The sequence below is a fragment of the Setaria viridis genome, chromosome 2 (assembly GCF_005286985.2).
Source record: "Setaria viridis chromosome 2, Setaria_viridis_v4.0, whole genome shotgun sequence".
NCBI lineage: Eukaryota > Viridiplantae > Streptophyta > Magnoliopsida > Poales > Poaceae > Setaria > Setaria viridis.
In genome coordinates, this window is record NC_048264.2 from 32,227,871 (window position 1) to 32,241,494 (window position 13,624).

Here is a 13,624-nt window from a genome sequence, read left to right on the forward strand (position 1 = left end):
AAACAAACGCCCCCGTAACCGGCACAGCGATTCAGCGAGAACCGAGAAGCGACACGGCCACGAGATAAACGAGGCCGGCCTCGTCTCCTTTCCCACTCAGTTCGGCCTCGTCTCTCTCTCCGACTCGCGTGCAGGGTTTAGGGTCGCAGTAGCGACTGCACGCGATCTCCGTCCGTCGCAGGGTAGAGGGCGAGAGAGTCGGACTCATCGGCAGCAGCTCCTCCCCGCGGGCGAGATGGAGCTCAAGCCCGGGATGTCGGCGCTCGTCACCGGCGGTGCCTCCGGCATAGGTATGCAGCGCCGCTTCTCCGTCTCCGGCTCTGAGTGCTGCTGATTCCTGAGTCCTGATGCGCCGTGCCCGCTTTAGTTTAGCCTGTGCGAAGGGGCCGATTCCGTTCCGACGACCTGGGGGATGCATTATTGCGCGTTGACTTGTGGGAACTGGGAAATGGGGAGGGAGAGGGTACGAATTATGCGGTGTAGCACTTGAATTGGAGGTGACGGGTGCTTTTCTGGAAACCTATGGATTAGGCGATGGTCGTCACTCGTCAGTCCTAACATTGTTGGGCAGCGCTGTACTCCTTATGGTACAACAACAACGGGTTAACTGTACATTCCGACGGAGCTAAAAGTGAACTCTGAACATTGCACCGCATTCTTAATCTGCGATGATTGTTGTGACCGTACACACTAAGAAAGGGCTCTAGAGCATTGTTACGAGATGTTACTGTAGCAGGAACGGGCAGTCCCCCACACCTAGCAAGTCCAAGCATGCACTCCTCTAGTATAGGCATTAGATTTGGTACCTAGCATTAGCAATTATACTGTATCAGAATGATCTGCCAACTATTGGTGTAGTCTGCCAATTATGGTAGCATAGTGCTGGTGAGAGAAGCTTTGCTTGCAATATATTATGCTTCAAAGTTCAAACTGCAGGTTTGCTTGAATAAATTTGCCTAATAGAGTTCCTTTTTTGCTTAGTTTGGTACTACATGTTAGGTAACATGCAGCCATGCCATGCAACAATCCGTCCACAACAAAACCAAAGACTCAAAACTTTCCGGAAGCTGGCATGTAATTGGCAAGTCCCAGATGGCAAGGTTGCATCTGCAAGTAGCGGGTAGTTTAAACCGAACTGAAAGCTGGCAAGTGCCAGTAATATTAGATCGAATTAGCGCCCATATGTTCAATCTGACCATAGAATCAGATTGTACTCTTAGCTAATAATTATGAATAGGCTTGGTACTACACTAATTATCATCTAGATCTTAGACTTTTAGTTTAATGTGAGGAGAATTTTACGTTAGCTTCTGCTCCCTCTTCTGGGTTAAACGTATCCCTTCAATACAACAGGCTATGTAGATACCTTCCAATGTATTAACTGGGTTTTTTTTTTCTATTTTCAGGGAAAGCACTTTGCATTGCTTTTGCACAGAAGGGTTTATTTGTGACTGTTGTTGATTTCTCAGAAGAAAATGGAAAAGAAGTGGCTACGTTAGTTCAAAAGGAAAATAACAAATTCCATAGAGATCTTAGAGTTCCATCTTCTATATTTATTAAATGTGATGTTAGTAATGCAGGTAAGAGTTTTAGACTTTCAAATGTTAACTGAAAGCACAACTTTCAGATGTGCCATGATCTTAAAGATGCACTATTTGATAACTGATATGCAGATAATCTTGCTGCTTCTTTTGAGAAACATGTACAAACATATGGTGGACTAGATATCTGCATCAATTGTGCTGGAATTACCAATGAACCACTAGTTTACAATGATACATCTGATGGAGCTAGAACATGGAGGCATGCTGTAAATGTGAACCTTGTTGCTGTTATTGATGGTACTCGCATTGCAGTAAGTCTACTGTTAATTGTTGGAAAATATTTGCCAATTTGATCTTTCAGTAACTCAAATTGTTAATTTGTACTAACAGTAATTGCTGTTATTGTGCGGCCTTTATTATTTTTAGACATGTAGATATCAAATGATTAAAAAGTGCACCTATGTTAATGTTGTCTGTTGATACAATACTTTCAAGATAAAATCTTTGGATTGACCTTTCTTTGCTTTTATTATTGGATAACACTAGAGAAAATAAGTATCATTTTTTACAGCGACATGGTTACCAAGGTGCAACTGTGGTGCCAGTAAAAGTTACATATTATGACTTGTTGATGCACATCTTGACATGCAATGTTTTTATATCTAGTTATGTATTTGTAAACATATTTTCCTAAACATATTCTTGATACACTGATAGCCATTATTTAACAAAGTTTAACTGCATTCATCCCAAAATATAACTTTATTTTGATTCAGGGAAGTAATAGTTTTGTTACATTTAGCATGTCCTCAGGGTTTCCTGAAGAGCAAGAAGTAGGATATCATTTTGGATAAATTACAATAGGCAAAACAGGCTTGCCTTTTGTTCTAGATTCATTTCTTCATTTTTGTCCAACTATCTTGAATCATGTTATTAATTGTCACAAATGCCACATTCAAATGACTAATGGTTTAATTTCTAATCATCAGAGTCAAATAATGCGATCGCAAAAGAAACCTGGTGTCATAATAAATATTGGTTCAGCGGCAGGCCTTTATCCTATGTTTTTTGATCCCATATATAGTGCGACAAAAGGTATATGATCCCATATACCCTTTTCTTCTTCCCTCTTTCTGGTCAGCAAATTAAGATTGCAATACTAGGTCAATTTGGATATTAACTATGGCTATTTATTTGTGGATTTGTGTCCTTAAAATTCATTTTTCTTGGCAGGGGGTGTGGTTATGTTTACAAGATCACTTGTTTCGTTGAAACGCCATGGTATTCGTGTCAATGTGCTCTGCCCAGAGGTATTAAGAACCTGCATTACTGAATGCAAATATTTATCATTTGTCCTATAATTTGCATATTTGCTTTTTGTTGCAGTATTGTGTATGCATTTTATTCCTAACCTTGTAAGTTTTTCTAGGTTTTGTATTTCAAAAAATAATAATTCAACAATTCTGCACTGTGTTCTACATTTCATGGATTCACACTAATAGACAAGCTTAAAAGATTGACCAGTTAGTGTGACTGGTCACTATCTTAAGGAAAATTGCTGAGATCAATACCTCTGATCCCCACCAGTGAGAGTAATTCTAGAGGCAAACTGGTGTGGACAAGATCACAATATTAATTAAAATCAAGGGGTTTGTCTATAGGACACTAAATAAAACCACCTGTCTGTAGGACACTGCAAAAAGTTTCTTGTCCTACAGAGTGGGTCAGATATGTTGATCTCTGTAATTTGTAGAAACTATCATCTTTTCTGATGAATCATGATTAACAGCTAGAAGGGACAAATATGAGGTTGGTTTATTATTATATTTTGAATTGATCTTGTGATCTACTGATTATGCAGTATGTTCAAACAAATATGGGGGAACAAATGAGCGGCAAAATTATAGATTCTGTTGGTGGTTTTTTGAAGATGGAGGATGTTGTTAATGGTACATCATTTTATACCTTGTTAAGCCGTAACGAAGTGTTACACGACTCGTGTGTTTTACCATGAATTATGTGCTATGGTTAGTACATGTTACTGCAAGCCTCTGAGGAACTGTCCTAAATTTCTCATATTATATGAGATAGGGTGTTTTTATGATCAACCTGAACACAAACATCTGTTGACATTTTTTCTTGTAAAACATGTGAATGCACTGATCTAAATTCAATAAAGTAGATGGTAGGTTGCTAAACTTGCATTAATAAGTCACTTTGGTTGGGAAAGGGCCTCTAGCCTAATGGTTAGAGCACCTGAGTAGCATCCAGCTGGCCTGGGCTCCACTCCCTGTGGGAGCGAATTAATGGGTCTGGAATAAAACAAAATGAAAAATAGGTTGGGGCTTCCCCTATTGACTTCGGTCAAAAAAATAAGTCACTTCGGTTTCCGAGCTTGAGAACTGTAGAAAGTGATGGTTACCAAACGGTGTCCCATGGTAGATATGGTTGAGGGATCTTTAAAATGATATCTTTTGCATAAGATGTTTTCTCGTTCTCTTGTATTCAAAACCTTTTTTTTTTTTGCCTCAGGTGCACTTGAGCTTATACAGGATGAGAGCAAGGCTGGTGCTTGCCTTTGGATAACGAAACGACGGGGGATGGAATACTGGCCAACACCAGAAGAACAAAGAAAGTATATGGTAAACCCCAGCAAGTCGAAAAGGATGCTGACAAAGAACATATATCCCAGCATCCAAACACCTGAATTTTTTGAGAAGATGTAAGTAGTCTTGATATGTTATGTTTCTTTCTTTTAGAAGATATAAGCTGCCTGACTAGCCCCAGCACATTAGTTGACTTTTCTGTTCTAGCACTTCTATCATGAGTTAAGACTCAAGACACTGATTCAGCCACTTAAACAGAAACTAAACACCTTTAGGTTCCACGCTTCTCATAGCGTTACAGCATTGGCTTGGCTGGAAAGATGTGCCTCTATTGTTTACACAAGCTGACAAATTGATGATTTTGATCTTATGAGATCTACCACCCTTCTTTTTCTCCTTTTGCGTTTCTTTTAGTCTTCAGCGCATGACATCTAGTAGGTTTGTTTTCTACAAAAGCTGAGTTTTGAACTCTATATTGCCTGTCAGTTATCACATTTCACTCATCAGAAAAGTCCTCTTTAACAGCAATAGCCTGCCAGATACAGGCTTGAAAATTTGTGGGGGTATTCAAAATTGCATTTATTTTATTAATGACCATTTCATATTGATGCTTGTGTAGAGTTGTCCACACACTCAGCCATAATTTCCGCAATGCTACAAGACTTGAGCGTGTGCGACTGAGATTGCCTGTTGAACCACACAGTGCTCTGGTTAAAATAATATATGCTGGTGTAAATGCTAGTGATGTAAGTCTTTGCATTTTATTTTCTGCTTTTCTTTTGATGCATGATGCCCATCAGTTAACCTTTTGACGATCTAATGGCCTTGTGCAGGTAAACTTCAGCTCAGGACGTTATTTTAGCGGTAATCCTAAAGAAACTGCTTCACGCCTTCCATTTGATGCTGGTTTTGAGGTAATTGATGCTTTCATGTCCATTCTAATAGCATTCTCAATATCGAATAGTGCTTTTGAGATGTTGTACTCTGTGGCAACTTATCATTCTTATACCATAAAATTCCCAAGCATAACAATGCCACTGATAGTTTTTGAGAGAAAATTGTAGAAATGATCTCACTGACAGCGGGAAGTTAACAGTTCTATTGTTATGACTCCACGTAGTTCACTTGAAAAAGTAGACATAGCATGTGCATAAACCATGTGGTCAAATGCATCATGGCATAAACTATAATTGGCCCATAAAAAGGGAAAATCAGACAATATAATGCTATATACTTATATCAAAACGTGACTGCACATCCTATCTTATAATTCAATAATACTATCACTTTCATAGGTGTGTCATTTGCCACTTTCTGTATAGGCATTATGATACTCAATCAAGTTACTGTATAGTCCTCCAGTGAACTCAGAATAATTTTGGTGTAATTCTTTTCACCTTTAAATTACAATCTCCTCATTAATATTTTTGCCTTTTTTTCTTATGAGGAAGTTAAATGTATGCAGGGTGTGGGAATTGTTGCCTCTGTTGGAGATTCAGTGAAGCATATCAAAGTAGGCACTCCTGTGGCCCTTATGACTTTTGGAAGCTATGCTGAATTCATGCAGGTGCTGCATTTTATGCCCTTCCATTATGCAACAAATTTACCTACTAGCATCCGTCCTTCTTGAAATGGATCATGTCCAGCTTATTGAATTTTGAATATTGATATGTTTGTCTATCACTAATGATTTTTATATTTGCCTTTTTTTTTTCTTGTGAAGGTTCCAGCCAAACATCTTCTTCCAGTGCCAAGACCAGACCCGGAGGTTGTTGCTATGTTGACATCAGGACTGACTGCTTCAATTGGTCTTGAAAAGGTTTACTTAATATAAACTCATGTTTGTTTTCTTTGTCTCCTCTACAGTATATCTGTTTTCCATCCTGGACTGATTCGGTTGATTTTTGCTGGCTTTAGGCGGGCCAAATGACATCTGGGAAAGTTGTATTAGTTACTGCAGCTGCCGGTGGAACAGGACAATTTGCCGTTCAGGTGAGCTGATACCGTGTTGATATCATTACTATGATTTATTGTTTTGATGTAACTATTTCCTTTAGTCTCGTCTAATTTCTCTTTCATAGTTAACTAGCTCTTAGGGACGTACTTTGGTAACTTACATGCACTTTTTACTGGATTGAGCATTGAGCATGATATTTTATGACATGGGCAAGGTTGTCATGTTTGGTTCCGTTTTCCTGTCTACTTCATCCAATCTTGAATATAAGTTCTTGTCCATCTAGGCTTGTCCTAAGTCATTTTTTAACTTCAACCATCAATATCTAAAATTTATATGGATTGACACATAAGATTGACATTTCTCCATTATGAAATATACTTTTATAATATATAACTATTTCATTTAAAATAATACATTTTTATAACTCTGGCTAGCCAAAGTTTCAATTGAGATGTGTCGATGTGGTAGTGGACTTACATTTGTGATCGAAGGGAATACATATTACTCTAAGCAACCATTGATTTTGAACTCTGAACTCTAAGAAAATACATATCCTTATTTGGATTTTTCTTTTCATATCTTCACTAGCTGGCGAAACTAGCAGGCAACAAGGTTATTGCCACATGTGGAGGTGAAAGTAAGGCTGAACTTCTGGCTTCCTTAGGAGTTGATCGTGTTATCAATTACAGAAATGAAAGCATCAAATATGTGAGTTCTTGTTTCAATTTTTCAGATTGGCCTTTTTTACATCCACTGAACAGAATTTGATTTTACTATGGAAGGGTTGATGTGTCAAGTGTCTGAGATATCACATCCTCGTGTTGGCATAAATGCGCCATGCCGCCATGTTTATTTTGTAACCAATATGTTTCTGTTGCTTGGTTTTGTCCTACCTCTGTTTGCAGGAATTCAATCTTGAAGTCGTGTTGTCCTTAAACTAGCGTAACCTTTCCAAATGTTTCTCTAGAAACTATAAGTTACGTAGATTTGTGATATTATCATTAATCATTTTGGACTCTCAAGGGACTGTAGCCATTTAAATTGATCCCTTGTTTGTTTTCTTCAATGCGCTCATTAAATGTTTGAATTCAGGTTCTGAAGAAAGAGTTTCCAAGAGGTGTAGATATCATATATGAATCTGTAGGTGGGGAAATGTTCGACTTGTGCTTGAATGCACTTGCAGTCCATGGGCATCTCATTGTAATTGGTATGATCTCCCAGGTAATTCTGGTAGCCCCTGAACTCCATGTCTTTAATTGTATATTGTGATTTGAGAGTGGTAACATCTGAGGGTGAACATGTAAAATTGTTCTGCGCTTCACCATTCAGAGCTTTTAGGAAAATTGAAGCTGACGACTTGGTGCTTGTGACTCTTGCATATTTTTTTATTTGATGGAAGAATAAACTCCTGGCATCTTTTGAAATGTGCTTAGTGTTAATGAAGAATTTGCTCATTATGCATCCGGTTAATAGTTGGAGACTTGGAGTTTACCTAATCATTGTGGTTCTGTTGACACCTTTCTGAATTGGTTTTGGTCATTATCCTGTTTTCGTTGTAATAGTGTTTTTATTAAGATTTTATAGCTTATACCTGAATATTTGTAACTACGGTGTTTTCAGTATCAAGGAGAGGATGGGTGGAAGCCAAAGAATTACACTGGATTATGTGAGAAAATTCTAGCTAAAAGTCAAACTGTGGTATGTGTCACCAAACTTCTTTAGTTAGCATGCACTGCATTGATATTTGATGTTCATTAAATAATTCTGTTAGTAGACAATGTATCTATCGCATTTAGAACACCCTACAGCTTAGATTCTCATGGAGCCAGATCATCAAATAAGGTTTAACATTCGATTTGTTCTGAGAGGTTCCATATTTAATTAAAAAGCAAAGTGCATAATTAGCAGAGAGAATGGCTATACTCGTTCAATGCACACCTATTAGAGGTTGAAATTTCTATATGCCCATAATATGGACTGACGCCTTGAGATGTACACCGGATCTCTCTATATGCGGATGATGTGGTAATTTTCCTTCGACCTTCTGCCAGTGACATTGGAGTCACATTAGACATTCTACAGCTTTTTGGGGAAGCATCTGGCCTGAAAACAAATGTCGAAAGAGCAGTGTTTTACCCATACAATGTTTAGAGAAAGACAAGGTAGTAATAAGTGAACATCTCCCCTGTCAGCTGCTGGAATTTCCTTGCTAATATCTTGGAGTGCCACTCTCCTTATGCAAGCTTACAAGATCCCAAATACAACCCATTATTGACAGAATTGCAGAACAGCTACTGGGATGGAAAGCTGATTTACTTACCAGGGCTGGGAGAAGAATCCTTGTACAGTTTGTGCTCACATCAATGCTGATATATTTGGTCATGGCAATGGATCTACCGCCTTGGGCACTCAAAGCAATTGATAAGATTAGGAGAGCTTTTCTTTGGAGAGGAAGGAAAGAGGTAAAAGGAGGCCATTGCCTGGTTGCTTGGCCTAAGTCACGTGACCTCCTGAATTGGGCGGTCTTGGCATCTCTCATCTGCAGAATTTGGGATGGGCCCTCAGGATGAGATGGCTATGGCTGCAAAAAACTGAACCAGAGAAACCATGGGCAATTTTCCCCATCCAAGTCCATTCTTCAGTGGCTTCATGGCCAGAGGTTAGACCAGTTGGTACCACATCTGTATGGAGCAATAGCCAGCCGGGCCAAGAAAAGAACAGTCTATGAGGCTCTCACTAATAGACAATGGGTTTCAGATATAAGGGGGGCGCTTTCAGTAGCTGTTCTATCAGAATACCTTGGTTTATGGGAGCTCCTCTCAGAATTATTGCTGCAGCCAGAAGTTGAGGACCTTCACATATGGAAATTCTCGGCAACAGGAAAGTACTGAGCAAAATCTGCTTATGAGACTATGTTTATTGGGTCCACTTGCTTTAGGCCTTGTGAGAGGATATGGAAAAGTTGGGCCCCGGGCAAGTGCAAATTCTTCATGTGGTTGGTTGCACACAACAGGTGTCGGACTGTCGACCAACTTACCAGAAGGGGTCTCCCACATCCTGAACGCTGTCCTCTTTGTGACCAAATGGATGAAACAATTGATCACTTGCTCGTTTCTTGCGTCTTCACCCGGCAAGTTTGGTTCAGACTGCTTCAAAGTGTGGGCTTGCAGATTCTAGCCCCACAACCTGATGAAACTTCCTTTGATGATTGGTGGGAAAAGGTGAGTGAGAGAGCATCAGGACAGGTCAGGAAAGGGCTAAATTCTATCATCATTCTGGGTGCATGGTCAGTTTGGAACCATCGCAATCGTTGTGTTCGATGGAGTTCCACCTGACTTGAATGGAGTCTGTGATGTGATCAGAGAGGAGCTGCGTTTATGGACTATAGCCGGGGCTCGAGGAATTTCTTATCTCCTCGCCCTAGTGCCCTCACAAGAGCAGTTGGGGTCTGTGGTCTAGTTTAGGTCTTGGTGCTTTAGAAAAAAGGTTCCTATAACAGATAGTTTAGGGGTTTTTTGTACAGGTTTGCCCAAAACAAAAACCTGTGCTGTAACTTTGGGTTTCTTTAAACCCTTCTCTTCTTAATATATTGATACGCAGCTCTCCTGCGTGTTTGAGAAAAACGCCTTGAGATGCACATCGACTGAATGTATCATGCCCCTGGGACAAGGAATACAATGGATAGCTGTGACTGCAAAATGTAGCTGACCAATCCTTGTCTAGTTTCCTGCCTGTGACTGGGATGTCACTGAGAATGATGCACGTGAGGATGTTGATGAGAAGTAGAGAATTGTTGTGAGGGGATGGGTTAATCTTTATTGCTTCCTAATGATAGTAGAGGCAGTATGTTAATATAGCAGGATGTACAATCTCATGACATCCTGGGCTGCTGCCTTATTATCCAATTAATTGCCTAACTGAACTTTGGATAGAAGGATCAACTTATCAAGCCTGATTCTGTGGAACAGCTAATGTGGGCCTGATCTTGGTGAAGATCTGTGCTGGTCCTGCCTATGTGATCCCTGCATGACATGATGTGCTGCTGTACTAGTAAAAATGTGATGTCCATTAGCAAATTCAGGATAAATTAGAGCCTACATGATATATTCACGTTTTCGTCGGTACTTTGCAAATTCAGGATGCAATAGCAATAGGCAAGCAATCCCTTTTTATAGGAGAGAAATATCTCCATCTAAATCTAGGTTATAAACTTATAATGCATCTTAAATAAAGAAACTGCATGGGACAGTGATTGAGCTGCATTGATAGATGTTGAATCCGTTAATAACTTCTTAAGTATGCTCTATCAAACTTTGAATTTTTTCCATTGCGATTGCAGGCTGGATTTTTCCTTGTTCAGTATGCTCATCTGTGGCAAGATCATCTTGACAAAGTTTTTGACCTGTATGCCTCTCGAAAGCTGAAGGTATGCTTCATAGTTATAAGTTATAACAATGCGCTAGTATGTCCAGGAAAACAGAAATAACAACACAACTACATCACTCAAATATTTTACCCAATGATGGTTCATAAATTCATGGGATAATTTTAAGTTTATTCTTTTTTTATTCGTTTTTCCTTTTTTTAACTTGTCTTTTCATGTCACACTACCATACCACACACAACAGGTTTCCCTAGACCCCAAGATGTTCCTGGGTGTTGCTTCGGTGCCAGATGCAGTAGAATATCTTCATTCTGGCAAGAGTGTTGGCAAGGTAGCACCAGTTCCATAAACAGCAGTAGAAGCTGTTCCTGTCTATTTGATGCGACTTACAAATTTCCACTTGGATCATTTTCAGGTCGTTGTGTGCATCGATCCATCATACAGTCAGGTTGTTTCTAAGCTATAACCTATGGACAATGACGTGTATTGTCATCCACAGAGATCTGTTTATAATCCCAGAGAGATTAGGATCCTATTGGCACAAGGTGATCTGTGCAACCGTGGGCTATTGTTCCAATTCCACCTTGTGTGTAAAACTTGTCTTGGATAAAATGGTGTCTCTGCCAGATTCTTGGATCATTCTAAGCATCGATGAGGAAATGATGACTGATTCTGGAATGGAAAGATGTTCAGCAAATGGCAGCGTTCTAAGTAAATTACCAACCCAAAATTTCATCTAAAGCTCTCTTGTCCTGGTCAGTTGTGGGAGAGAACTGGAATCAACTTCGAACCATGAAGGCCACCCGCCTTTACTGGGTAGGATTTTGCATGTCAAGCATGGACCATGTCTGACTTTCTGTGTTACTATCTCTGGTGTCTCTGTTGCAGAACAGCCTAATTTAAGGTCTTGACAAACTGCCTCGGGTGGTCAAGCCCCAACACTCACAACCAGAATTTAGGGAGTTAGCATCCAAAGCAGTACATCCACCGCCCCAGCAGTTAGCCACTAAGATTGCAGTAGCAGTAAAAACTAAACCAGGTTAATATGCATGAACGAGAAAAAAAGGATCCTTCTGGCTGAGGAAGAAAATGCCCTACACCTTTACTTCACACAAACACCTTGGGCAGCTTGGGTTGCGCTTCATCAGCATCTCCAGCTTTGCTTCAACCGGCGCATCCAACCTGTACGGCCACATTGAACCTATCAGACTCGACGCAAAATAGCCTGTGAATTCATCATCCAGTGTAGCACTTACCTCATGATCCTCTTGAAGGTAGCATACACGCAGAGGCAGTATCCGAAAAGCGCAGTGATGACCATGGCCGCGACGTCGCCCAGAGCCTCGGACAAGAACAGGCGCAGTATGAACACCACCGTGAAGTAGAAGGCAAGGCAGCTGAAGCCTTCGGGGTCGACGAGGTTGCCGCCTAGCCGCATCATGTCCACGGCGAGGATGCCATATATAGATGCGATCGGGAGAAGGATGAGCATGTGCAGCACGAGCTCCTCCACTCGGTACCCCGCCGAGTGCCACACGATCCACGCCACTCCGGCGGGGACCCCCGCCGCCGGCACGGAAAGAATGGTCCAGGCGACGATCCCCAGCAAGCGCTGCCTGCTCGCCTCCTCTTCGTCGTCCGCCGCCGCGACGGGGACGGTGGCGGCGGACAGCTCGGTGCCCTCGCGCTGGCGGCGCTCCGCGAGCGCGTAGCCCAGCAGGCCGGCGGCGAGGTGGGTGGCGAGGTGCGCGGAGAGCACCCCGATCGCGGGGCCCAGCGCCGCGTCGGCGCACCAGGCGAGCGCGAGGCCGTGAGAGACGCGGGCGGCGAACGTGAGCGCGCGGCCCGCGGTCTCCGTGAGGAAGAAGGCGGCCCACGTGCACGAGCCGAGGCAGAGCGCGAAGGAGAGCCGCCACGCGACGAGCGGTGGCTGTCCGCGGGAGCGCCACAGGACGACCGCCGTGGCCGCCGCGAGCAGCAGGGAAATGCGGATGAGGATCCTCTGCGCGGTCTCCTCCGATTCCAGCTTCCGGCGGCCCCGTTCCGTGGTCTGATCTGGTGTGTGGCTCCCGCCCTCGATCTCGCAGTAGCGATCGGCGCATGTGACCGGCGGCACATCCTTTGGGTCGGCATCGACGATCGGAGCTTCCGTTTCCATCTCAGCCCTAGCAGCGACATGGGCCGCGGCTGGCGGTTGTAGTAGTGTTTGGGGGGGATTGGGTTGTCTGGATGCACAATTTGAAATTATTCAAATTTCAAAATTTATCTTCAGAGTCGTTTCTTGGGTGTTGAATAGCAAAACGTTTCTTATCAGGCATGCAGGCGCTAACACTTGCATAGTTGAGATACTTTGCCAGATAACCCTTCTTGTTCAAAAATTGTTAAATAAATGGACTTGGCTAACTTACGGCCGTTCGTAATTTTGGCCGGCCGTACGGCCGTTCCATTTTTGGAAAAGAAACAAAACCCGAAGAATCACTTAACACTTCTGGCAAAAAAGCTCGCAGATCAGAAATGGCTATTTTCCCGCCAGAACCAGACATGCACCACCGCCCCTCCTTATTTGGTTGCTTCTAGACATTTTCTACCATCTCAATATACTGCTAGCTCAACGGAACAGTTGCGATAAAAAAGCAACTTTTGGGATCTCATAAAGCAAATCTTTGAAAACTGTAAGCAAACTAGAACATAAACAAAGACATTTTCACCCATCTAGATACTAAAACATTCACAATGTAAAATACTAACGAACAAAGTCATGATTGCTCCACTGTCGTAATAATTAAACTAAAGATTAGAGCTACTGCAACTACTACTGAGCTGCGCACGATCAAATCGAGGTTGAGCTGCAACTTCACTGCTGCCGAGTGACGATCTGATGAACAAACATAACTGCAATTAAATCAGTTGAAAAAATTAAAAAATTGGTAACTATTGTGGCATAAAATTAGTACCTAGCAATTTGTTATTAACAAAGAATACCACTAAGTTTACAGTGTATACCTCAAAAAGTATAACTACTGTGCTACTGCAGCTAGCACTAATCAGACATGCATCAGATATAAAGCTTAAAAGAACTAAATTATTGAGGATGTAAATAACTGCAAGCACTTAATTAGTACAGCCGAGCAAC

At 41.6% G+C, this 13,624-nt stretch overlaps 2 protein-coding genes across 2 annotated transcripts; one reads left to right on the forward strand and one right to left on the reverse strand.

Annotated features, from left to right (window-relative positions):
* The first annotated feature begins 13 nt into the window (after positions 1-13).
* On the forward strand, positions 14-11,188 carry LOC117845659 (uncharacterized). Its single transcript, XM_034726722.2, has 18 exons — positions 14-290; positions 1,407-1,580; positions 1,674-1,855; positions 2,534-2,639; positions 2,778-2,854; positions 3,406-3,493; positions 4,077-4,266; positions 4,770-4,896; positions 4,984-5,064; positions 5,616-5,717; positions 5,874-5,969; positions 6,068-6,142; positions 6,696-6,815; positions 7,200-7,328; positions 7,728-7,805; positions 10,447-10,533; positions 10,736-10,822; positions 10,907-11,188. Exons 1-18 carry the CDS (start codon positions 236-238, stop codon positions 10,955-10,957), a joined length of 1,905 nt encoding a protein of 634 aa, XP_034582613.1. The 5' UTR covers positions 14-235; the 3' UTR covers positions 10,958-11,188.
* LOC117844274 (uncharacterized) lies at positions 10,515-12,649 on the reverse strand. Its single transcript, XM_034725018.1, has 2 exons — positions 11,748-12,649; positions 10,515-11,673 (listed from the first exon to the last, which is right to left on the reverse strand). Exons 1-2 carry the CDS (start codon positions 12,647-12,649, stop codon positions 11,586-11,588), a joined length of 990 nt encoding a protein of 329 aa, XP_034580909.1. The 3' UTR covers positions 10,515-11,585.
* Positions 12,650-13,624: the final 975 nt, after the last annotated feature.